The sequence below is a fragment of the Hemiscyllium ocellatum genome, chromosome 4 (genome assembly GCF_020745735.1).
Source record: "Hemiscyllium ocellatum isolate sHemOce1 chromosome 4, sHemOce1.pat.X.cur, whole genome shotgun sequence".
NCBI lineage: Eukaryota > Metazoa > Chordata > Chondrichthyes > Orectolobiformes > Hemiscylliidae > Hemiscyllium > Hemiscyllium ocellatum.
The window spans coordinates 9,564,723-9,592,228 of NC_083404.1; the positions used below are offsets into that span (position 1 = coordinate 9,564,723).

Here is a 27,506-nt window from a genome sequence, read left to right on the forward strand (position 1 = left end):
CCGAGCACAGTCAACTCATCATCACCCACTCTCAGTCCCCATTATTACATGGTTGGCCTTTACAGAGTCATACAGCACAGAAACAGACCCTTTGGTCCAAAACATCTATCCCAACCAGGTGCCCCAAACTAAACTAGCCCCACTTGCCTGCATTTGGCCCACATCCCTCTAAACTTTTTATACTCACGTATCTGTCGAAATGTGTTTTAAATGGTATAACTGTCTCTACCACGTTTTCGTAGTTCATTCCACATATATACCACGTTGTGTGAAAATGTTGCCCCTCATGTCCCTTTTAAATCTTTTCCCCTCTCACCTTAAAGATATGCCCTCTAGTTGTGGTCTCCCCTACCCTCCCCTATTCACCCTATCTACGCCCCTCATGATTTTATAAACCTCTAAGGTCACCCCTCAACCTCCCACACTCCAGGAGAAACAAAAAAGTGTTGCCTATTCTTTTTTTCCCCCTCTCAGTAGTCTTCATCTCCTAAATCCTTCCCAAATCCCACATCCTGCCAACAATAGCTCTTTCCTAGATGATAACTGATTCTGAAGAAGGGCTATTGGACAGGAAATGTTAACTGTTTCTCTCTTTGCAGATGTAGCCAGACCTGCTGAGTTTCTCCAGCAATTTATTTTTGTTGCTGATTTCAAGCATCTTCAGTTCTGTTTTATTTTAGTGGTTTCAGTTGTCTACCTTTGCCCCTATACACACAACTCCATTCCAATTAATATTTCACAATATGTTATTTACAAAAAAAAGTTACCAAGATTTAAATAAATATGACCTTGAAGAGAACATGGAGTTTTAAAACAAATCAAACTACTTTTCCAGATAGCACCTACTCCAGGTTACTTACAGAATACAGCTGGTTAAGCGAGACCATTGTTCACACACACAAACTAACCTCACAGAGAAAGGCAGGCAGGGATGGAGACATCATGCCTTAATAACCTGGTGGGAATTTTTTTTTAAGGGGGTTACCAGGTTGAGGGATGAAGGCAATTAATATCATTTACTTGGACTGTTAGGTAGTTTTTGATGAGGCTGCTGTAATATAGGCTGCCATACACAGCTGCCATACAAGCAGTGCATCAAGGTCCTTCCTATCAAAGGTACATTGAAAGAAAACAAATCTTTTGAGAAGATCTTGCAGCCCTGTACAAACCAGCAGGAATGAGTTCAGAATATCCAAAATATTAATGCTCTTCTTTTGAATTCAATTTTGTTTCTTTGCCTCTGACATTTAAAAGGAGAAAGTGAGGACTGCAGATGCTGGATATCAGAGCTGAAAATGTGTTGCTGAAAAAGCACAGGAGGTCAGGCACAGATCTTCAGATTCCTGAAGTAGGGCTTATGCCCAAAACGTCGATTCTCCTACTCCTTGGGTGCTGCCTGACCTGCTGCGCTTTTCCAGCAACACATTTTCAGCTCTGACATTTAAACTAAATACACTATTATCACGTAGGAAATTTCCAACATTGATCTCAAACTTTACAGTTATATATCTGAAAACAACAAAATATACAGTCTTTTTAAAAAAAGTTCAGTCAGGTGATGCAGATGCTGCTTGCTGGGCTGACATTTATTGCCCATCCTAGTTGCCCTGGAGAAGGTAGTGGTTTTGCTACCTTCTTGTCCTGGATGGTGCTGGGTTTCTTGAGCATTGCTGGAGCTTCACATATCCAGGCAACTGGAGAGTACCTCATCAGATTCTTGACTTAGAACACAGAACAATACAGCACAGAACAATACAGCACAGAACAGGCCCTTCGGCCCTCGATGTTGCGCCGACCTGTGAACTATTCTCAGCTCCCCTACACTATCCCATCATCATCCATGTGCTCATCTGAGGATTGGGTAAATCTCCCTAATGTGGCTGAGTTGACTACATTGGCAGGTAGGCCATTCCACACCCTTACCACTCTGCGTAAAGAACCTGTCTCTGTTATCGGTCTTAAATCTATCACCACTCAAATTTGTAGTTATGCCCTCTCGTACACGCTAACGTCATCATCCTAAGAAAAAGACTTTCACTGTCTACCCTATCTAATCCTCAATCATCTTGTATGTCTCTATCAAATCCCCTGTTCGCCTTCTTCTTGCCAATGAGAACAGGTTAAAGTCTCTCAGCCTTTCCTCATAAGACCTTCCCTCCAGACCAGGCAACATCCTGGTAAATCTCCTCTGCACCTTTTCCAATGCTTCCACATCCTTCCCAAAATATGGGGATCAGAATTGTACACTATATTCCAAGTGTGGCCACACCAGCATTTTGTACAGTTGCAGCAGGATATTGTGGCTCCAGAATGCAATCCCTCTACCAATGAAACCTAACAAACCGTGTGCCTTCTTAACAGCACTATCCACCTGGGTGGCAACTTTCAGGCATCAATGTACATGAACTACAAGATTCCTCTGCACATCCACACTACCAAGAATCTTTCCATTGACCCGGTACTCTGCCTTCCTGTTATTCTTCCCAAAGTGCATCACCTCACATTTAGCTGCATTGTACCCCATTTGCCATCTCTCAGCCCAATTCTGCAGTTTACCTAAGTCCCCCTGCAATATTCTTCCACACTGTCCACTACTCCGACTTTAGTGTCATCTGCAAATTTACTAATCCATCCACCTATGCCTGTGTCTAAGTCATTTATAAAAATGACAAACAGCAGTGATCCCAAAACAGATCCTTGTGGCACATCGCAAGTAACCGGACTCCAGGCTGAATATTTTCCATCAACCACCACCACTCGCTGCCTTCTTTCAGAAAGCCAGTTCCTAATCCAAACTGCTAAATCACCCTCAATTCCATGCCTCTGCATTTTCTCCAACAGCCTACCACGTGGAACCTTATCAAAGGCTTTACTGAAGTCCATGTACATCACATCAACAGCCCTAACCTCATCTACATGCTTGGTCACCTTCTCAAAAAACTTAATGAGGTTTGAGAGACACGACCTGCCCTTGACGATACCATGTTGACTATCGGAAATCAGATTGTTGCTTGCTAGATAATTATACGTTTTATCTCTTATAATCCTTTGCAAAACCTTTCCTACAACAGAAGGCAGGCTCACCGGTCTATAATTACCTGGGTCATCTTTACTGCTCTTCTTGAACAAGGGCACAACATTTACAATCCTCCAGTCCCCTGGTACTAAACCTGTAAACAATGATGACTCAAATATCAACGTCAAAGGCTCTGCAATCTTCTCCCTTGCTTCCCAGAGAATCCTCGGATAAATCCCACCTGGCCCAGGGGACTTGTCTATTTTCACTCTTTCTAGAATTGATAACACCTGTTTGTAACTAACCTCAATCATTTCTAGTCTAATATCGTGTACTTCATCCTTCTCCTCAACAATATTCTTTCCCGGAGTGAAAACCGATAAGAAATGTTCATTTAGCACCTCTCCGATCTCCACAGGGTCCACACTGAACTTCCCACTTCTGTCTTTGATTGGCCCTATTCCTATCCTAATCATCCTTTTACTCCTCACATACCTATAGAAAGCTTTAGGGTTCTCCTTTATTCTGTTTGTGTCCTCTCTTTGACCTTTTTAACTTTCTCTTTAAATCCTTCCTAGCTGATCTGTAACTCTCCATTGCCTCATCAACTCATCAGCCTCCTTCTTCTGCTTAACAAGAGATACAACTTCTGTAGTAAACCACAGTTCCCTTACCTTATCACTTCCTCCCTGCCTGACAAGGACATACCAATCAAGGACATGCAATATCTGCTCCTTAAACCAGCTCTACATTTCCACTGTCTGCATCCTGCATTTTGCTACCCCATTCTATGCATCCTAATTCTTGCCTAATCGCATTATAATCGCCTTGCCCCAGCGATAACTCTTGACCTGTGGCATGTACCTATCCCTTTCCATTGCTAAACTGAATGTAACTGAATTATGGTCACTCTCTCCAAAGTGCTCACTTACAACTAAATGAAACACCTGGCATGGTTCATTACCAAGCACCAGATCCAGTGTGGCCTCCCCTCTTGTCAGCCTTTCGACATACTGTGTCAGGAAACCCTCCTGTACACATTGGACAAAAACTGATCCATCCGATTTACTAGACTTACAGCATTTCCAGTCAATGTTGGGGAAGTTAAAGTCTCCCATAATGACCACCCTTTTCCTTTCACTCCTACCCAGGATAATGTTGCTAATCCTCTCTTCCATCTCCCTGGAACTCTGCGGAGGTCTATAAAAAACTCCAAGCAGTGTGACCTCCCTCTCCTGTTTCTAACCTCAGTAGATGAGTCCTCAAAAGTTCTCTCAGCCACCGATATGCTATCCTTGACTAACAAGGCCACATCTCCCCCTCTTTTACCACCTTGCCTGTTCTTAATGGAAGATCTAAACCCTGGAACCTGCAACATCCATTCCTCACCGTGCTCTATCCATGTTTCCAAAATGGCCACAACATCGAAATCCCAGGTATCTATATATGCTGCAAGCTCACCTACCTGATTTTGGATACTTCTGACGTTGAAGTACACACACTTCAAACCACTTTGCTGTCTGCCAGCACATTCCTGTGACCCTGAAATCATGTCCGTCCTTCCTACTGTCATCCTCCTGTGCACCGTAACTACACCTCTGGTTCCCATCCCCCTGCTGAACTAGTTTAAACCCACCTGAATAGCACCAGCCAGGATATTAGTACTCCTCTGGTTCAAGAGAAGACCGACCTGTTTGTTCAAGTCCCACCTTCCCCAGAATGAGCCCCAATTTTCCAAGTACCTGAAACCTTCCCTCCTGCACCTTCCTTGCAGCCAGGTGTTCAGCTGATAAGTCTCCCTATTCCTTGCCTCGCTATCACGTGGCACGGATAACAAACCAGAGATGATAACTGTTTGTTCTAGCTCTCAGCTTCCACCCTAGCTCCCTGAAACCCTATCCCTCTTTCTACCTATGTCATTGGTACCTACATGGACAACAACTGGAGACTGGTCACCCTCTCCCTTCAGGATCCCAAAGATACGATCAGAGACATCACGGACTCTGGCACCTGGGAGGCAATACACACTGTCTCGGTTCGCTCCCAACAAATGTGCACCCTGTAGATGGTGGAGGGGCATTAGGGACACAAGAGTATTCCTAGCCTCTGACTTTCCCTTGCAACTATAGTATTTATTTGGAAAGTCCAGTGAATGGAGCCCCGAGAATGTTAGTGACGTATATTTTGTATTCTGCTGTTTAGCACCCGAGAATTAGCTCAAAACAGGTCAGGTTTTAATGGTATTTCACCTTTAACTTACTACTTTAGGGAAAAGAAAGCACACAGCAATTTACAAATGAACATTTTATCATCGGTCTCTTTAATTTCAGAAATTATTCCTGGACACATACTCATAGTTAAGAACATGGTGTAGAACACAAAAGGACAAATCCCTGAGAAAGTTCCTTCAAGTTTCAAATTTTTAAGAATAAAATTAGGTTGCTTTACTCAAATATATTTTAACATTTTCAAGTAATGGTATTAACAACATTAATAAACCACTTGCATATCAGTCTATTTAATGTCACATTCAACTTTATAGAACACATTTCTCTAATGTGACCGTATAGTTTTAATGTGACTTAACATTTAACACATCAATTAAGGTCTGCTTTGTTGCAAGTTATTTAATATGGATATCATGAGATACAAATAGAGCTCCAATCCCTTCATAAGAAATAATGAATTAGGAAAGACTGTTTTGTTCATTGGGTGCAATGGAGAAAGTGTAACAATCAGACCAGACTAGCACATGTGTTCAGAGCTGACAACCTTACTTGTTTACCCATTATTCAAATGTTTCTAGACTGATCTGCTCTTTGACATGGTTCAGGTCACAGTGAAGAGTAAACATGTTTGTGTTCGAGACGGATGATTCTAAAACAGGTTCTCCCAGGCTATAAATGCGAGTCTTTCCTGTTGGAGTATAATCACTTCTAATATTTTCATTTCACTAAGTATTGACTCCGCCCTCACAAAGGCTGTAGTCCCCCTGTAGCAACTTTAAATGTTTGGACACTTAAGAATTTCATTTAGCCATTATTACTTGTATTATCTTCAATTTTCCTTCAAAGGAAAGGACCATGGCAAGAATTAGTAGCAGACTCCCTCCTAACTTGATTGGAAAATACCAGCAGACTGACCAGATGAGCCACGTCTTTGTCAACCAGGCTAGCCCAAGTACTCGGAATTGTATTAAAAATTTGTAAATACAAGCAGACTTCGGCCTCAACAATGTCAAACAGACAAGAGATTGGGGGGGTTAATCGTAAGGAACCGCAAAATCTACCCCCTACAAGCTACATCAGCAAACAACCTTCATAATGCATGACAGCCAATAGTTACAACAAAGGAACCTGGAAATCATAAAAAGATGTTAATTCCTATTTTAAAAATTACAATTTCCAAATAGAAGACAAATTAATGTGAAGTTTCTAGAAATGTAATTACAGGGTTGCTTTCATACAAAAATGACAAGAAAAATACCACTCAACAACAGCACAGCAGCATTATTGACCTATTTGATGCTGTATCGCAGGGGTTTGACACAATAACAGGTAACAGTGCTAAAACCTTGGAGCTATGGAATGTCCTATCGACCACCCTCACTCCCTCAGACCTCCACAAGAGCTTGGCAGCACATAATAGCAGCATTCTTTTAACATTTCTAACCACGGGATTGAAATAGTGCCAGAGAGTGAGCGTGCCTCGGCATTCTTGAAATTAAATTTCAAAGAGTATTATGAAACTAATGGTTGCTTTCAGATCCTTATATGCAGGCCAGCATCGTCATCAGCAGTAGAAACTACTCATTATATGGGTTGTACTAAATCTTTGAGTTGTCATGTGGAAATCTATTACCCAAATTATTATGCAGCATAAATGTGATGTTAAAAAAACCAAACCAGATCGAAATCTTGTCTGACTAATGTATATATTGTGCAATGTGACATTATTAATAGCTGTATGATAAAGACCACAGTGTGCAAACATTACAACACTTAGTTCCAGAGAAAATATGTAAAATCAATGTTTTCTGCAAAGGAAAATTTGGGTTTGAAAAGCAGAAAGAGGTGCTTTTTTTTTCCAGGTCAGAAAGGAGACTTAACACTGCATATTTCAGAATTACTGTCGATAAAAGACTGAAAGAATGGAATAGAAGAATTAATATAGAGAGCCTCAGCAAGGGTGTGGGGAGTAATAGTGACTTCAGCATTTTGATTTCTGGGTAATATCACAAAGGTAATTTATTAGCTTTTTTTAAATCAATGAGATACTAAAACAGCACAATAGATCAACAACAACTGACATGCTGCAGTACCTTTACCATAGAAGAACATTCCAAGCACATTCACAGAGGTTAGTTTGACAAGAACAGACAGCCAGATAATAGGACAGGTAGCTAAAAAGGCTTAGTGAAAGTGTGGGGTTTTAAGAAGGATATTAAACAGGTCGATGAGGTGTTTCCAAGCTTAGGGTCACATGACTAGACACTAGCAACATTGGAAAGGTAGTCCTTAGCATCAGAATGTCAAGAATTCAGAGTGGAGCAACGTGGGGGTGTGATCTTGGGTTGGGAATACTGAATAGTTGTGGCAATAAGGGAGAATACTGGGAGGAGGGGCGGTTGGGCCGCCACCAAGAAAACACTTGCTATCATGGCAGCAGCTAAACGTGAGGTGATGCGCTTTGGGAAAAATAACAGGATGGTAGAGTACTTGGTCAATGGAAATATTCTTGATAGAGTGGATGTGCAGAGGGATCTTGGAGTCCATGTGCATAGATCCCTGGATCGTGCTGTTAAGAAGGCATACAGTGTGTTAGGTTTCATTGGTAGAGGGACTGCATTCCGGAACCGCAATATCATGCTGCAACTATACAAAACACTGGTGCGGCCACACTTGGAATATTGTGTACAGTTCTGGTCACCCACATTACAGAAAGGATGTGGAAGCATTGGAAAAGGTGCAGAGGAGATTTACCAGGATGTTGCCTAGCCTGGAAGGAAGGTCTTGAGGAAAGGCTGAGAGACTGGAGTCTTTTCTCATTTGAAAGGCGACAGCTTTGGGGGGATTTGATAGAGACATACAAGATGATCAGAGGATTAGATAGGGTAGACAGAGACAGACTTTTTCCGAGGATGATGACGTCAGCTTATACTAGAGGGCATAACTACAAACCGAGGGGTGATAGATTTAAGAGGGATGTCAGGGGCAAGTTCTTATGCAGAGAATGGTAAGGGCGTAGAATGGCCTACCTGCTAAGGTAGTCAACTCAGCCACATTAGGAAGAGTTAAACAATCCTTAGATAAGCACATGGATGACTTTGGGATAGTGTAGGGGGATGAGCTGAGAATAGTTCACAGGTCGGTGCAACATCAAGGACCAAAGGGCCTGTTCTGCACTGTATTGTTCTATGACCTGGAAACAGTCTATAATGTCTGAAAGTGAGTGGTAATTGGAGGCTCTCTCTCTTGAGGCAGGCGAAAGTGGAAAGACTGCCAAGGAAGGTAAATAACTCGGTGCTCTCAAAAGATCAAAAGGGAAAAGATTTGCCTCGCATGAAGTTAGGGATGTCTTCGTTATTTAAAGCTTAGACAATTTTTTCCTGTCTATGTAAAATTCAGGTTACTCCAATCTAGCCTCAAAAATGGTGTTTAGGGTCAGCATTCTGGGTCTTCTCTGTATTGTTGCCCTCAATGAGTCACAGCAACTAGAACTGTTCCATGAGACTCATTATCCATAATTTTGCAAATACAAAGAACATAGAACATAGAACAATACAGCACAGAACAGGCCCTTCGGCCCACGATGTTGTGCCAAACATCTATCCTAGATTAAGCACCCATCCATGTACCTATCCAATTGCCGCTTAAAGGTCGCCAATGATTCTGACTCTACCACTCCCACGGGCAGCGCATTCCATGCCCCCACCACTCTCTGGGTAAAGAACCCACCCCTGACATCTCCCCTATACCTTCCACCCTTCATCTTAAACTTATGTCCCCTTGTAATACTCTGTTGTACCCGGGGAAAAAGTTTCTGTCTACTCTATCTATTCCTCTGATCATCTTATAAATCTCTATCAAGTCACCCCTCATCCTTCGCCGTTCCAACGAGAAAAAGCTGAGAACTCTCAACCTGTCCTCGTACGGCCTATTCTCCATTCCAGGCAACATCCTGGTAAATCTTCTCTGCACCCTCTCCAAAGTTTCCACATCTTTCCTAAAGTGAGGCGACCAGAACTGCACACAGTACTCCAAATGTGGCCTAACCAAAGTCCTGTACAGCTGCAACATCACTTCACGACTCTTGAATTCAATCCCTCTGCTAATGAACGCTAATACACCATAGGCCTTCTTACAAGCTCTATCCACCTGAGTGGCAACTTTCAAAGATCTATGTACATTGACCCCAAGATCCCTCTGTTCCTCCACCTGGCTAAGAACTCTACCGTTAACCCTGTATTCCGCATTCTTATTTGTTCTTCCAAAATGGACAACCTCACACTTGGCAGGGTTGAACTCCATCTGCCACTCCTCAGCCCAGCTCTGCATCATATCTAAGTCCCTTTGCAAACGACAACAGCCCTCCTCACTGTCCACAACTCCACCAATCTTCGTATCATCTGCAAATTTACTGACCCACCCTTCGACTCCCTCATCCAAGTCATTAATAAAGTCAAAGGAAAAACATCAAGGTATCCGTCTCCTAAGCTCTATCCTATGGACACTGCATGAATATTTGGGAAAGCCACAAAGGGCTTCAGTTCTAATTTAATAACCTCCATCTCACTGTGGTCTAATATTCCTGTTTATGCTCAAATGGAGAGTGAGCGGACAATGAGCCTTTCTTTGGGGGGGGGGGGGGGGGCTAATGGGAAGAATGGAATGATGAAATTAAATGAGATGATGATTAGTGTGGAACCATACTAATCAGAAAAGGTACTTTTAAGTGAAGGAGATAGAAATGTGAGGAAGCTAATGCCTGCACAGTACTAAAGAGTACTGAATGTAATGAACTCACGGGACATTGAATATTCAATTTTGAAAGCTATTCTGTGTTACAATCAGTTGGCATGGCCCTCCTGTTAATTTAAGCCATTAATTGTTTAATCTGCATAAGGATCTACTATAAACAGCATGTTTGAGAGTTAACACTTTAAAAATCTATAAAAGTGGTCTTGTACATAAGATGTATTACTGTGTACATGAGAGTCAGTCAACATTGAAAAGGGTAATCACTTCAAAGCTTTACACATGTTGATAGATAGCTTTCTTACACAAATGAAAATAATGAGTAGCAACATTTGTCATCCTTTTTCAATGGAGGTCATACATTTAAACCATATGGAACTCCAGGTAATTCTCCAAATCACAAAGAATGCTGAAGTATTAGAAACTTTGGCAAACTATTTTCCAAGATTAGGGCTTATTTCACCCAGAGCACGTATTAATTTTTTCAAGTGGGAAAACCTGCCCAGTTAAAATAAAAGTTAAGTATACCCCCAGAGATCAAAACCACATGACCAATCTCTTTTGGGGAGGGAGGAGCTCACTTGCTGGTGGGACAGCTAGCAAGGTTCTGCGACCTTCCTCAGGATGGTTTTCTGGACAGCACTGGATCTTCTCCAGGATCAAAGTGCTCAGGGGCAGAAATTCACCCTGTAGTACAGCTGGAAAGTCACAAGCAACATTGAAATCACAGCCGCAAAGGCTTTAAAAAACATTTTCCTCATTTGGATTGTGGACTGAAAAGAGAAAAAAAAATTTTTTGAACAAAAATCAAGGATTGTTAAAGGATTACTGAAATAACACCAGAGGTTGGTATCAGTCGTCAAATCAGCCTTTATTCACACCTGGAGAGTTTTTGCCAAATGAACCAGGTTCCTCAGAGCCAACTCTCAGTGAACAGCACCTCTGACACTCCTGTTTATATCTGTCAGCCAGGGTTCCCTGACTGGGCTGTCAATCTGGTTCAATCGGAACTCATATTCTACGAGGTCCGATCTGACCTCGTTACAATCACTACATCCCTCCTCTTCCAAGTCTGGGGACGCAGGCTGGTATTTCTTTGTAGCTCCTCTGGAAACATTTCAGCACTGCGTCAGGTTCCTCCAGCTGTCTCTCATATGAGCAGCATGTAACGCACAGTATTTTGCGTCTTATGCCCGCAGTAGCTCAGAAAAAATTTCCTTTGGGCAGCATAGGCATTGGAGGTAGTGACACCCGTGTGTCAATCTCAAATTCAGAGGCACTTCCAATGCTTTACAGAGAGGGAGAACCCACAAGTTTCATAAAGGCTGTCAAGGAGCCGGACATGTATCATTCCCTCACCGTTTGCGACTTTGCAGCTTTCTTTTGTTCCACGTGTTTGTTCAGGATCATCGCATCTACCCTAAATGTGTGTGTCACCAGACCCAATCTCATGTTGGCCATACCTCTTACCCATGCAAGGCCATTCCCATGATTCCTACACTAAACTTTACCCCATGAAGTAAACTGTCTCCCATGCTGTGGATTCCGGTGAGTGTGGCGTTGATGATCCGGTGTGTGTTCTCGATTTAGGAATCCAATTCACTAGGGAGGAAGAAAAGGACAACCAACTCCCATTCCTAGACGTGATGGTACAGAGAACACCGAACGGAAAATTCACCACAAAGGTATATAGGAAAGCCACACACACAGACCAAGCCCTGAACTACGAAAGCAACCACCCCAACACACACAAAAGAAGTTGCATCAAGACACTATTCAAAAGGGTCACAACACACTGCAGTACGCCAGAACTGCAAAAAGAGGAAGAACACCTATACAATGTATTTGCCAAAAACAAATATCCGCGCAATTTCATCAACAGATGCTTAAGGGAAAGACAACGGAACAAGGACATGCTGCAACCCAAAGAACTAGCCACACTACCATATATAAAGAGCATTTCCGAACTGACAGCCAGACTGCTGCGACCACTAGGACTCATAACAGCACACAAACCAACAGCCACTCTCAGACAACTCACCAGAACGAAGGACCAGATACCCAACATGAGCAAAACCAATGTTGTGTACAAAATCCCATGCAAGGACTGCACAAAACACTACATAGGACAAACAGGAAGACAGCTAACGATCTGCATCCATGAACACCAACTAGCCACAAAACAACACGACCAGCTATCCTTAGTAGCCACACACGCAGATGACAAGCAACATGAATTCGACAACACTACTATTATAGGACAAGCCAAACAGAGAACAGCCAGGGAACTCCTAGAGGCATGACACTCATCCACAGATTCAATCAATAAGCACATTGATCTGGACCCAATATACCGACCACTGCAGCAGACAGCTGGAACTGACAACCGGAAGTGGCAGATTCAAACCACAACAAATGCCGAAGGAAAGATCACAGAAACGCTTCACAGGAGGCTCCCAAGCACTGAGGATGTCACCTAGACCGGGGACGAAACGTCTGCAACACAAATTCCCAGCTTGGCGGACAGAACACAACAATGTTGAATACCTTTTGACTTTAGGAAATACTCAAACACCCTACTGGAAAACAATGGCCTGTTATCTGTGATCAACACTTCTGGGAGTCTGTCCATTGCAAAAGACGTATGTAGTTTTTCTATTGCTGTCCTTATGTTTGACGAATGAACTCTGTGCATGTTCAGCTACTTGTGGGCATCCACAATGACTTAGAACATGGACCCCACCATGAAAAGACCGACATAGTTGATGTCTAACCAAGTCTAGGGTTTACTTGGCCATTCCCTGAATGTGAAGGAGCTGCTGGAGGCAATTTTTATCCTTTTTGGCTGTCTGGGCACAGCCCTACCAATGTGGCTATGTCTGCATCCAATCCTAGCCACCAGACACTACTTTTCACCAACATCTTCATTCTGAAAACCCCTGGATGACCCTGGTGGAATTCAGTCAATATCTTGCTTTTACTTGGGACAATCACTCTTGCTCCCCATAAAAATATGCCATTCTCTACTGTGATCTGGACTCTCCGGGTCCAAAAAGGCTACAATTCGGGTTGTCATAATCCTTTGATTTCCCCAATCAGCAATAGCTGTTTCGGTTTGGCCAGGACTGGATCCTTCTACATCCAAAGTCTGATTTTGTCAGCGGTGACTGAAAGTATGTCCAGACAATTTAAAACCATTATGGAATCTTCCATTGAAATACCACTGGTGGTGTACCTGCCAGTGGGAGGCTGCTCAATGCATCCGCATTTGTTACTTGACCTCCTGGATGGTGTTCCAACTTGTAATTACATGCACTTAGTATTGGAGCCCACTACTGAATTTGACCTGAAGCTAAGGGCAGCACTACCGTGTCCTCTTAAAGTAGGCCCAGTAGGGGTCTGTGGTCCATTATTATTATAAATTTACCTCCATAAAAAAGGTATTGGTGGAACTTCTTGACTCCAAATATGACGGTTAAAATCTTCCTCTTGCTCTGGGCATATTTATGCTCTGCACTTGCCAAAGTCCTGGATGCATATGCTATAGAGCATTCCTCATGAGTTAATACTACCCCAGTGCTGTGCAGGGAGACTTCGTTTGTCAATACCAGATCTTGCTTGGGATTATAGTGTGCCAACACACCTTTGAGGATGGATAGCTATTTCATCATTTCCTTAAAAGCTATGGCTTGGCTACTCAACCATTAAAAGGGTCAACCTTGGCAAAGAGCTGATGCAAAGTGGCCAGGATGGAGGCCAGATTATGTACGAACTTTCTGTAATAGTTCACCAGCTCAAGGAAAGGCTTAAGCTCTGGTACAGACGTAAGAGCCAGGGCACCTTTGGTTGCCTTCACTTTATCTTCCAACCAGGTATGATCCGGTCTTGTCAAATCTGTAGCCCGAGTAGGTCACTTCGGGTGCCTGGAACATATAATTTTCCCCTCAAGAGGCATATGCCCACCTCGGAAAAACAAAGGACTAGATTAGATTCCCTATAATGCCCTTTGGCCCATCAAGTCCATATCGACCCTCTGAAGAGTAACCCACCCAGACCCATTTCCCTTTGACTAATGCACCTATCACTACGGGCAATTTAGTGTGGTCAATTCACCTAACCTGCACATCTTTGGATTGTGGGAGGAAACCAGAGCACCCAGAGAAAACCCACCCAGGCACGGGGAAAATGTGCAAACTCCACACAGACAGCCGCCCGAGGCAGGAATCAAACAGAGGTCCCTGGCAGCAGTGCTAACCACTGAGCCACCGTGCCGCCAAAGTTCTATGTCCAAGTTCTTGCAGTGCTCCTTATTTGTCTCCTGTTATTAGCACATCATCTAGATAAATGGTGACCTGGGGTAGACCTTGTAAAACGTTATCCAACTTCTGCTGAAATATTGCACAAGCTGACAATACCCAAATGGCAATCTCATGTATTGGTACAAATCCTATGGTATGAGCCAGTCTAAGTGAATCCTTTTCAACCAATTTTGCCCCATCGAGACTTCCAATACAATCAGTGCTACCTATACCAGCTGTTCCTCACAACAGACCAAAATCAAAGTTGCACCCTTAATCTGCAAAGGTTCCCTGTACAGGTTCTCAGTCTAGCCAAGGTTTTATACAAACTGAAGGGTTTTTGTGAAAAACTGGTTCTGCAATCATTGATACAGCCGCACCAGTATCAACCTCCATCAGAACCTGGTGACCATTTAACCAGACATTTATTTTGGTTGGTTCTGATATGGATGTTGCTTGCAATTTAACTGTTCCAAACCAGATGTAGCTGGACTTTCCAGGGTGCGCACTTTCCTGGATACCAGCCTATGGAGTTCTCAAAGTCATTTTAAGTATACTGGGACTCTTTTGCTGTCTCAAGTCCTGCAGCAACTACAATGGTTTGTTGGTCCAAACCCTAAGAAGATTTTAACCATTTAGTGAGGCTTGGCTTTGTTTTGGGGTTTTGCTGTGTGTTGACCTAGAGTCCTGTCTGTTCAGGGTATGCCCTGAGTGAGGCTATGCAATTACCTTCACTCAAGTGGTGCTCCCCAAGCTCAGTCGGATTGGCGAGGGTGCCCGCTTCTATCGGAATACCCTGAAAATCACATGCTCCACTTGTCCCTTTTTTTAATGACAAAGCTTGCAGTGCCTGCTTGAAGTCCAGTTGGGCTTCAGTTAGTAGGTGCTTTTGCATGGTTACATTATTAATCCCACATACCAAACAATGTCTCAGCATCTCATTAAAGGTTAACCAAAGTCACATGCCTTTGGCAGCCATTTTAACCTAGTCAAAATTCCCCAAACAGATTCCCCTGGTTCTCCAATTGCCAAATAAAATTGACAGGGTCTCAGAATTAGAGGCGGCTTGGGTTTTTAATTTTGCTTAACTATATCTGCCAACTCTTGAAAGATTTTAGTATCTTCTGCCTCAGGGAAGGTTATGCTCCCAATAACCGAAAAGTGTACAGGCCCACATGCTGTCAGGAAAACTACTTGCTGCTTTTTAATCAGCCCCAATACCATTTGCCCAGAAAAAATAGCGCATTCTTTCCACATACTGGTCCAGTCTTTGATGGCAGGGTCCAACTTTCCAAAGAAGGGCATGATGCCAGAAATGCTTACCTCAACTCAAAACCAACAACTGCAAATTTCTTCTGGAATGTGCTTTTCTCTCCTCATCACTGACATAATGCAACAGAGGCCAGTATCCCATCACCAATTCACCCTTTATTTAAATGTGGAGAGTCTTTGACTCTGATCCAGCTCCCTCAGAGACAGCACTCAGATAAAGAGGGGAATGACAGGTATCCTGTTCACACCGTCACTGGACCAGATTAACAGCCCCAATCAGTGAATTCACATTCTATGAGGTCCACCTGACTGACCTTGTTACAAAAAACTCCAGTAATTGTGATTGTAAGAGAAAGTAGATGGACCCTCATTTTAAGCACAATTTGTGTAGCTGCTGTTTTTAGCAGTGATAGGAGAAAGTGCAGAAAAGTTGGAGCCAAGGGTGTATGTAAATTGACATTCAGCCAGTAACTAAGTTGACTGGTTTAAAGACTAGATGCCAGTCATCAGTGACAAAGGCCTTCTGCCTGCCAACCACCTGGTTGTCAGGTAGTGAACAGCTGAAGGACAAGTGAACAATATAGCAAGAAGCCTTCAGATCTCTGACAGTTCAGTAGCCTTGTCACTTCTCTGCAGCAAAACCCACTTTTAAACCTGAAGAAACCACCCCCTACCATCCACATAAAGGGGCATAAAGTATCACCTCCTCCGTCCAAACACTTGATAGCAATTAAATGTCTGAATTGTACAAAGCATGTATGAAATAGCTCATAAGATTTCTTATTTTAACACAAGTATTATCCATTAACCCCAAATCCAAATAAAATTACTAAGAAATTTCTCACTACCATATTTAAATATTGAAACATACAAACGGTCACACTCACCTGTTCAGATGGCTCAAAGTTAATTTCCTTCTCAGACTTCATGACGGTTTTAGTGCTCATGCAGGAATCTAACTTGCTATCCAGCCGTTCTAGTTTAGGCTTAATATTATGCATACTTGTATCATCCTTATCCAGTAAATAACGAAGTAGTGCATTTTCTTTCTTCTTAGGGCTCATTTGCTCCTGTTTAACGGTTACTTCTGCACCAGGAACTGAACTGCTCGTGTCCTGGTTGGGTTCTTTACCTGTGGCCTCAGCTGTCAGCTTTGCCAAGTCGACAGGAGAGGTGCTGTCCTGCAGAAGTCTGTGCAAAATTTTATGTTTTTCTTTCAGCGAGGGCCCGTGCGAAGAGGAGGTGTTGGTTGTGGATGATGTCACCGTTGAAGTAGACAGTAGTCCTGACGAATTTCCTGTGGAGTCCTTAACCGAATCCCCAGTGGCACTTGGCAAAGGGGAAGATTCCATTTGATCAGATTTAGTGATCAGCAATTGTAAGAGTTTTGTGTGGCCTTTGCCGTCATGCCCCTTGCTTTGCCCATCAGTCCTTTCTCCACCACCAAATGGATTTAAATTACTTTCACTGTTTTCTTTCTGCTCCCCAGAAAGTCCACTGTCCGACTGTCCAGTTGCGTTCTCTGGTTGGACTTGCTCACTCAACAATCCAAAAGAATCTTTGGAATCCATGCTCCCCTTTTTAACCAATGAAGAACTGATACCTCCCGGAGAATTTTGTGAAGTCACCACTTTCAGTTCAGGTGATACCCCATGGCCTTCACTCAGGGCTTGAAGTGCATTAAGGGAGTTGCTGGAGTAGCTATGGCTATTCCCTGTGCTGCTGCAAACTCCCACTGGAGAATGCAGGTTTCCTATGGGAGAAAACTGGTTAGCTGAGATGCGAGGGCTTCCAACCATTCCAGGACTTCCACGATGCCTCGGAGAAAGCATGGAAGTCTGCTGCCCTGCAGTTACACCAGGGCTACTTCTTGATGGGCTGTTCATTTTGAGTGCATAGTTACTACCCTGAGGAGTGGCTGCTTGCATGCCCGATACATGGTTCATTCCACCTGTAACAAACCTGTTTCCTGGCATCTGTCCCATGCCTGTTTGCTCCTTCAGGCCATTCATGGAGAAGCTTGTATTGTTGCTCATCGTCATCTCCTGGCCGGTTGCTGCAGCAGAAACCCCTGCCATGGCTGGGCTACTGGAACTTGGATTAATTGGCTTCACCATTCCTTGTCCAGTTGCTTCCTGATTCATCCCACAAACATTTTGTTCTCTGTAGTTTTCAACAAAATATACAAGTTATACAACTGAAACAAAAATGTGGCATGCAGGCCACTAAAATCAAAGTTCTTTTACAGCGAGGTGTTTGCATTTTTAAATATTTGACCGAGTTATGACCACAGTACTCGGATATTTCACATTTTCATCATTTAAACCAATATTGGAATGCATCACAGATGCATCTTGCAAAGGAATAAAGATGATAGTCATCACATCTATTTTGATCAAAATTTAGCTCGAAAGGTGACAAATTAAAGGTCTGTGCAGAAAGATAAAAACATCAAAGTTAAAATGTTATATCTTAATGATGTAGAATTAAGGCAGAGTGTTCTGACCACAGAGGCTGGAAGGTGGGAAGCATCTGTGTGTGCAAGACCCCCACCAACTTTCTGCTGCTTACTGAATACATTTCTGGGTGGGAAGGCCCTACCCCAATCTTCCAGTCCCATATATCTGGTCAGCATGGATGGGTTTGACCGAAGGGTCTGTTTCCGTGCTGTACATCTCTATGACTCTGTGGTGATTCATGATTATTTAAGAGCCTACTCTTGCCTGCACAATTATTGCAGCTCCAGGTGAGATGAAAAGGTGTGGATCCAAGGGAGTGGTAAAATGTCACTCATTTGTGCACCATTGAGAAACTGGAGAAAAGGCAGTGAGAGTAACCCCATAGCCTCTCTGCAGTAAGGCACAGCTTTCCCACAGCCCCTCCATCATCCCCAATCGGGTAATGCCTTCCCAACCCTGCCTGCATCCCACAACATTTACCTTGGTCGTTGGGACAGTGGGTATACTCCCGGCCTCAGGATCTGACACACACGTGCATGTGTGATATCCATTCTTTCTGGGTGTGATTTCCATTTCTGAAGGCCTGATTTCAGAGAAATGCCCTCCAAACTGCCCAACAGGATGAAACTTCAGTAGGTCTTCCCATGTTAGTCAGAGTCCAGTGGAAGTCCTGGAATGATTGAAGGCTCTCACTTCTCAGCTAATCAATTTTCTCCCAAAGGGAACAGGGGGTTTTCAGCAGCAAAAGGAGCAGCCATTGCTATTCCAGCAACTCCCTTACTGACATGGGGAAAATCAGGGAAGAAGGCAACTCATAAATGGCCAGACAGGCAGCTGGGTGAGTTGCCATCTTCCTCATCCTTCTCAATGTGGCATGCTTCTGGGAAAGCAATGGGCATGCCTTTCTACACCTCCCCCTTCATTTTGCCAACTCTTCCACATTCTCCCCCACCCCCGTTTCTATAGGAAAAGTAAAATTCAGCCCTACTTTTTAATCTTGAGTCTGAGGCGAAGTCTTCAATTCTGAAGCCATTATGCCTACATCATTCAGTTAAACTGGACACTGAGTAGGTACAAGGTACAATCCGGATTTTAGGCAATGCAACTATGCTTATGATGCCAATAATAAAACTCAAAAATGTGGCTCTGGCACAACATAATACACAACAAAGACAAAAGCATCATATTAGATCCCTCTGGTATTACTGCCATATTTTAATTTCAATGCTTAAACATACTTTAAACAGTAAGTTTGACTTTGAAACTGATCCGTGAAATATAAAGAGTTAGTTCAAATTAACATGAAGGAATTTTTTTGCTTACCTTTGAACAACATGCAGTGACATGATAAATTGAGGCTCATTGGTATTTGAAGTGCGCATAAGCCTGCTCCTTGTTTGTGCTGCAACCATCGTGCCGTCAGACAATGAAAACCGATACACAGGACTCAGAGCCTGTCCAACCCTCAACACTATAATTCAGAGAATTTGAGGGAAGAAAAGTAGCATATAATTTGTCCTAAATGTTTGAAATATCAGGTATATTGCTTTTTTAAAAAATCAGGTATATTGCTCTTTTCTAAAGAAAGTACTGACTTATGCTGGGATACCATTCTATTGAGCATCATCACACTTTAGTAGCTCACTCAGTGACCACTACATGTCAACAGGTTAAGCTCAAAGTCACAAGCATGCTATCCAGCAGCTGTCAGTAGAAGGAAAAAGGAATTTCTCCTCTCACATTCTAAGTAAATTAATACTTGCCAGCAGAGTCTTGACTTATCAGTAACTCCCTAAAAATCAGGAAACCTTCTGGCCTATTACCTTCATAACATTCACAACTACCATCTCGACTATCTCTGCAGCACTCTGTTTGAAAGGTTGTGCTAAAAGTGGCCATCTGATTAAAAAATGCAACATCTTTGCATACACTGTAGCAGACCCAATTCTCTAAATGTTTTTCATCAATTATATTTAAAGAAAACATGCTTATTAGCTTCCTGCACGGTTCATTAAGGTTACAGATATTTTTAATCAATCTGCTCAGGCATGCTGCGACACGTCCGGAACAGGTGGGATTTCAATTCGGACGTTTTCATTGAATTTATAAGATGTTAATAACCTGTTCAGACATGCTGTGACACACCTCCACGGTGGGTGGCACCTGAACCAGACTTTCTGGCCCAGAGGCAGAGACATTACTACTGTGCCATAAGACCCTTCATTGGTTTGCTTAATTACCTTCACAAGCCTAGAAAAATGCAGGTTCATGTCCTAATGTGTGTCAATTAATCTTTAAGAGAAGGAAAGTCCGGATTTCAATGGAGACTTTCACAATCACCCAATATCTTAGGAGTACTTTACAACCAATGAAATATTAACAAAACATAGTCAATGCTGTAATGTAGGAAATGCAGCAGACCATACTAGATAAGTACAGGAAGAAGAACATTTTGGAGAGATATGGGCTAAGTGCATGCAGGTGGGACTAGTTTAGTTTGGGATTATGGACAGCATGGACTGGTTGGACTTAAGTCTGCTTCCATGCTGTATGACTATGAATAGATACGATATATAAATATTGGCTAGAACACTGGAGTTCTCTACCAGACTTTTCTGTGAAATAGTGCCAGTGCAACTGGGAAGGCAAATGCATCTTGGTTCAGCACCTCATTTGAAAGATAACACCTTCAACAGTGCAGAACTCCCTCAGTACTGTATTGGATTCTTGGACTTAGGCTTGCACTGGAGTCTTGTATTGGGCCACGTTTCTACAACCTTCTAATTCAGAGGCAAGAGTGTTGCCAGAAGAGTTATGGTTGAGAGAATATAAGGTAGAATGGCAACAGTATGCCTGTGCCAAGAAACTGGTTGTGGTGTTGGTGGGAATGGCAGCAGGTGGAGTATTGGGGCATATTGTAATATCCCCTGTAGTCAAGATTGATACAGAATAGTAAAGCTTTCAGATGAGGGGTTTTAGTAAGGAAAACTGGGAAAATTAATCATGCATTTTCCAATGTACACGTTTTACACAATGCTTTACTGGAGAGGGAAAAACCCAAATGCTGGAACTCTGTGACAAGCTCATTAACAAATGGAAAACAGAATCTGGATTAACATTTCAGTTGCAGATGTTCTAGCTAAGGTTTCATTCTTCATCTATCCTTGTGTTTTTCAAACTCTGATGGATCTGCCATGCATTTTTAGCATTTTCTCAATTTATAGCCTCCTTTTTACAAAATGCCTTACCTTCGTGATGATGCCTCTTAGCAAATGCAATCTCTTTGTCATTTTGCAGGTGAAATCTTTGAATACACCTTCGCACCAAGTCTTCCCAACCTGGTTTCATTGATGCACGTAATGCATTTATATCTAGAGATATTAGTTTGCCTAAGGTTTTTTTTCCAGAAGGGGAGGGAAAAAAAGAACATTAGTCAAATCTTTCAGAAAGGCAAACTTTGAAATTAAAAATGCAGTTGCATTCCTTTACCTGTTAAATCATGTCTTGTTGTAAAGCTTTCAGTGTTAACAAATTGTGGTCTTTCCTTTATAGGGACTCTCCTTGCAACACAGATCAGGCAGGACTGCAAATCTGAAGAAAGAAAAACATTCCATTTAAATATCATAATGTTGTTTGGAATCGGATAGATTTTTCACACAAATATAGAAAGCATTTTCAACCAGTTGCTTCTGAAGCAATTATTAGTATCAGATACACACATCATCCAAGTTCCATCAGATCCCTCACTCTGCCAACATTGTAAGAAGATAACTGGAGTACAGCAGTCATCATGAAGTGATGAGTGCTAGGAGATGTGTTCAATCTGGTCCCTTGGGTCTGATCTTATTCTTCAAAGCAGATGCTCTGCATGATTCAATAAACAGATATTTTGGCACTGGATAAAACACATCTGGAATCAGCAAAATAATTGTAAATGCCTCTCATCTTAGTTGGGTCATTCACAAACATCAGTAATGGCAGTCAAGACTCTGGTATCTTTGCCAGGTTTAACAAATGTTGATGCGGAGTTATTGGTGAACCGACAGCTCTACACATATTTGTGAGAGAACATATTTAAAAAATAGGCAGCTTCCTCTTCTATGGTGATTCAGAAAAGGAGTGGGCATGGGGGTGGGGGCAGGCGGGGTGGAGAAAGACCTATTGGCAAACAAACTAAGCATTTCACAGTGTGTAGATTTCAGTTGTGACAGGCCAACTATTTTCTTAGCCGCACTTGCATTTATTTAAGAAATTCTTGGGTTAAACAAAGGGATATAAGCACAGGGGAGTGGAACTTCTCACATAAGGCATGCTTAGATTCAGTGTACAATGTGGAGGTGGTAATGTTGGACTGGGGTGTACAAAGTTAAAAATCACACAACACCAGTTTATTGTCCAACAGGTTTATTTGGAAGCACTGTTCCTTCTTCCACAACCACCTGATGAAAAGAGTGTGCTTGGAAAGCTAATGCTTCCAAATAAACCTGCTGGACAGTAACCTGGTGTTGCATGATTTTTAACTAGATTCAGTTTGTACAGGTTTATGTAAAACTCGAACTTGGTTGAACATAATTCAGTCATAACTTCCTTGAACATACTTACCTGCTCCAAGTTTGACATGTCATTTACCAACTAACCATTGTGTTTTGAGATTGCAAATTAGTCTCAAATTAGGAGCAATTATGTACAATGGATTAGGAACTGACTTTTCAAAATACACCTTTCAGGGTCACTAGATAGAGGCTGCCTTTATAGCGATCTCTATGATGGTTTGAACCTTGTTCTCACAAGTCAAAGATCAGGGCCAGGTTTCAGTTTCACATCAGAGAGACTCTAAAGGGTTTCACATAGGGGCTTCCCAACAACCCACTTGCTTCTTCCATGAATTCATGCCACCTTATTATTTTTCTTTGTTCCTTTAGAACATCCTGTAAAACTGCAACATAACTTCCCAACTTCTATACTTAATGCTCTGACTGATGAAGGCGAGTGTGCCAAAAGCCTCCTTCACTTTCAGAGAACCATGCACTTGAATGCCAATGTTCCTCAGGTCCACTACACTCAAGGCCCTACCATTCACTGCTGCTCCTAATTCACGGGACAGCGATTCACAGACTACTTTACATCAAAGAAATTCACCAAAGATCCTTAGACAGCACCTTCCAAACCCACAACTGCTTCCATCTGGAAAGACATGGGAACATTACAACCCACAAGTCCCCTCCAATCCACTCAACATCCTGACTTGGAAGTACATCACCATTCCTTCACTGCAATTGGGTCAAAAACCTGGAATTCCCTCCCAAACGGTATTGTGGGTCAACATACAGCACAGGGATTGCAGCAGTTCAAGGTGGCAACTCACCACCACCATCTCAAAAGGGTAACTAACGATGAGCAGTAAATGTTGGCCCAACTAGTGTCCCCCACATCCCCCAAGTGAATTAAAACAAAATTGTTGCAGTGCTCCATTGCTTCTACTCGTCCTGCTTATTTCTTAACGAGTTCTTAAACCTTCTTAAAAGCCTATTACCAATGCTCTCCCATTTCATCTCTATGCTCCAGCAGAGACCTACTTTCATCAAGAATCACCTCTCCCTACTGAAGTTATCAAGCTATTTTTCTTCATTCTCCACCACTTGCCTCATCTCCAACTGTTCCATACTCACCAGAATCCTTGAACTCAATTACCTTGGAACTGCATTCTCACTTCTCTTTAGCAACATCCTTCCAATCTAGTGTCCACCTAACACTACACTGTCAAAGTCATAAACTACATTCTGTGAGTCTGTGACCATCATGTTTCTTCTCTTCTCATTCTCCTCTAGCTTCTTGTTTGTTGCTTTCCCCATAGAATCCACTTCTGACACTGCTCTCTCCAGGTCCCACACATACTTGTAGGGGAAAAAAATTCTCGGTGGCATGATCCAGAAGCAAAAGATTAGTTTCCAGACGTATGTGCCATCACATTTAGCTTTATTAATACCATTTATGCAAAGGCCGCTGACAATATCAAAACTATTTGTCAGACATGAAGTCCTAGAGTTAAAATTTTCTCTTTCTTAACGCTGTAAAAATAGGAAAATTCTTATTGGTTCCTGCCTCCACTTAAAAATCCTAATTATCACTATTGTTAACAAATTTAAATAACTCAACTAGTTCCAAAACACAGATACTTTTCCACTGCTTTACAAACATCAATCAGGTCTGCAAACCATTTCCTTACTTGCGATGCAACAACTTTTAAACTTTAGTGGTTTCTAAACATTAACGACTCACAGCATCCCACTATTCTCAGGGAGTTGACTGAAATTGTGGCGATGTTCTCAAATTTCCACATGCCCGTGACAAAGACCAAGTTTCTTACTATTTTTCACTTCTTAACACTAGTTATATGAGAGACTCTCAAAGGCAAGAGAGTCCTACATTCTCAATTCAGTCCTTTCCACCTTCATAGCTTTAAGAACTAGGAGCAGGACAAGGCCGTCTGGCTCCTCGAGCCTGCTCTGCCATTCAATAAGATCTTAGCTGATCTTTTCATGGCCTTAGCTCCACTTACCCACCCTCTATCATAACCCTTAATTCCTTTACTGTTCAAAAAATTAACTTTGCTTTAAAAACACTGAGGAAGCTTCAACTACTTCACTGGGCAGGGAATTCTCTGGGTGAAGAGGTTCCTTCTCAATTCAGTCCTGAATCTGCCCCATTTATTTTAAGGTTACGCCCTTTTGTCCTAGTTTCACCCACCAGTGGAAACATCGCCTTTACTTCTACCTTATCTATTCCCTTCATAATTTTATATGGCCCTAAAACCATTTTTCTTCTATAGTGCCTTTTAATTCCCAATCTATGATTTATTTTTAAAATGTTCTCATTCTGCATCCACTGATTTGCAATAATCAAACAAAGCATTGAGATCTGTCACTGTATAAGGATACTGTTGATTTATAAATTACACAGTCTACTGGCTGTAAAGCAACAGCATAATTTACCAAGCACCAATTAATCTAAATAGGTATTTTGTTATATTTATTTCAAGTCTGTGAGAAGATTTGTAGCTCGGGTGCTCGTTGTTGTGGTTCTGTTCGCCAAGCTGGAAATTTGTGTTGCAGACATTTCGTCCCCTGTCTAGATGACATCCTCAGTGCGTGGGAGCCTCCTGTGAAGCGCTTCTGTGATCTTTCCTCAGGCATTTGTATTGGTTTGAATCTGCCACTTGCGGTTGCCAGTTCCAGCTGTCCGCTGCAGTGGTCGGTATATTGGGTCCAGGTCGATGTGCTTATTGATTGACACACGCAGATGACAAGCAACATGAATTCGACTGGGACAACACTACTATTATAGGACAAGCCAAACAGAGAACAGCCAGGGAATTCCTAGAGGCATGGCACTCATCCACAGATTCAATAAATAAGCACATCGACCTGGACCCAATATACCGACCACTGCAGCGGACAGCTGGAACTGACAACCAGAAGTGGCAGATTCAAACCACTACAAATGCCGGAGGAAAGATCACAGAAGCGCTTCACAGCAGGCTCCCACGCACTGAGGATGTCAGGGGACGAAATGTCTGCAACACAAATTCCCAGCTCAGCGAACAGAACCACAACATTTATTTCAAGATGTTGCAAATGAAAATGATGATTTGATTTGGATTTATTATTGTCACATATACCTAGTATAGTGAAAAGTTTTGTTTTGCATGTAGTACAGACAGACAATACCATACAAAGATCACTGGGTGATTGAACAGAGCGAGGAATACAGAGCTACGGCTGCAAAGAAGGTGCACAAAAAACAAGATCAACATTAGATTTGAAATTTGAGGGGTCCATTCAGCAGTCTAATAACAGCGGGGAAGAGGCTGTTCTTGAATCTGTTGGTGCATGCGTTTGAGCTTCATACCTTCTGCCTGATGAAAGAGGTTGGAAGAGATTATAACAATCATTGAAACAAATAAATGAAAATAAATATAATACACAGGATATCACATTGGCAGCAACAGACCAGAGGGTCTTTATCCAAGTACATGAGTCATTACCCACATGTTTGTGTGAACCACCACTATCAACTGAGAAACTCATATGGGAACTCAATAACAGTTACTTTACTGCAGATTAATGAATTTGTACATTAAAAATACATCAAGTATTCTAATTTTAGAATCAATAGAGAATATATTTCTCTTTTTAATCTACATTTGAAATAATGCAAAATTAAATAGCCAATTTGTTAGGGTTCCTTGTCATTGCAGACATTGCTGAATCTGCTTTGTATTTATATACATTTAAGTTCACTTCGCAATCATCATCATCCATCTTATTTGACATTACATTTCTAAATACAATCTCATCATATCAATATTTTTGCAGCACTTTTGAGCTTTGGATTTTTTATTAAAACTAAATTATAATTTATTATGATAGTGAATATTTACACTACACTTAAACCAACTAACATTTTATTTTGAAACTCTTTTTGATTTGGGAATAGGATTGAAAAATAAAGCCTTAAATTTAGTTTGAACAAAGTAATTTCTTTTTGTGTAGTACTTTTAAAATGACTGTCTTAAAGGCAATTCAGGGAGAAATAGCAGTGGATCTCTATACTTCATGACGCAAAAATGTCAGGAGGATTTTAGGTCAAGTGTTCTACAACTGGTTTTCATGCTGTTTACTACAGATTATCTAGTAGCATTTATAATGTCAGATATGCAAGATGGTTGAGTAACTCTTCTGCATAAAGTGGAATAAAACGGTGGGAAGATTTCAGTAAACTGCCTCTTTCACAACGACGGGCACCAAAAGAATATTTTGCTTTTAAAATATTAAATTGCATTTAAAACAGTCTAGTTTCAAGACTTCAATTTTTCTAAGTTAATTCAGCTTTTTTTAAAAAACTAGTTCATCTTTTTCCTACTCAAAGGCATCCTTTGTTATGTGCAACTCACTGCCCAGAGGCCAACCAGGGAGACTGACCCCAAACTACCACAAGTATGTTGTGATTCACTCATTAGTTGGTATGCAAGTTTAATATTCTTTCCCTTCTGTGGAGAAACAGACTTGTTGGACAATGATTGCATTTATCAGCACGCACTTGCAATACAAGAATGATTGGCAAAAACTTATGCCCTACAAGTCTATACCAGCATGGGAGGCAATGAGAGAGGGTTGTAATGCATTTACAAATATTCAAATGTTGGGTATTTCTAATACTGATGGTAGGGTTTCACAAGAGTTTGAAATCTTACCTTCGCCCTCTTCTTTTATGGACTTTGGTTGAGATACAGCAAAACACTGCATAGTTTCATATTTCTGAGGTGCTTCCTGGTTATCATGCCCTTCCTCTTCAGTGTCACCAGGTGGTTTAACCAACATACGACAGTTGAAAGTGTGACTGTTCCGTCTTGGAGTTTCATTGGACCAAGGCACCCCATTCACTGGAAAATATAACGTTTTGCACAGTCACTTTGAAATAGGAA

General features: G+C 41.9%; 1 protein-coding gene across 8 annotated transcripts in view; it reads right to left on the minus strand.

Annotated features, from left to right (window-relative positions):
* The window catches only part of ncoa2 (nuclear receptor coactivator 2), a 294,076-nt gene that overhangs the window by 52,690 nt on the left and 213,880 nt on the right, over positions 1–27,506 (minus strand). For all 8 annotated transcript variants that reach the window (XM_060822730.1, XM_060822735.1, XM_060822736.1 and 5 more), the window contains exons 7-11: positions 27,276–27,464; positions 21,512–21,613; positions 21,271–21,411; positions 19,346–19,493; positions 16,451–17,726 (exon numbers count right to left, since the gene is read on the minus strand). In XM_060822730.1, coding sequence (XP_060678713.1) covers positions 16,451–17,726; positions 19,346–19,493; positions 21,271–21,411; positions 21,512–21,613; positions 27,276–27,464 — 1,856 coding nt within the window. The remainder of the gene's footprint in view (positions 1–16,450; positions 17,727–19,345; positions 19,494–21,270; positions 21,412–21,511; positions 21,614–27,275; positions 27,465–27,506) is intronic.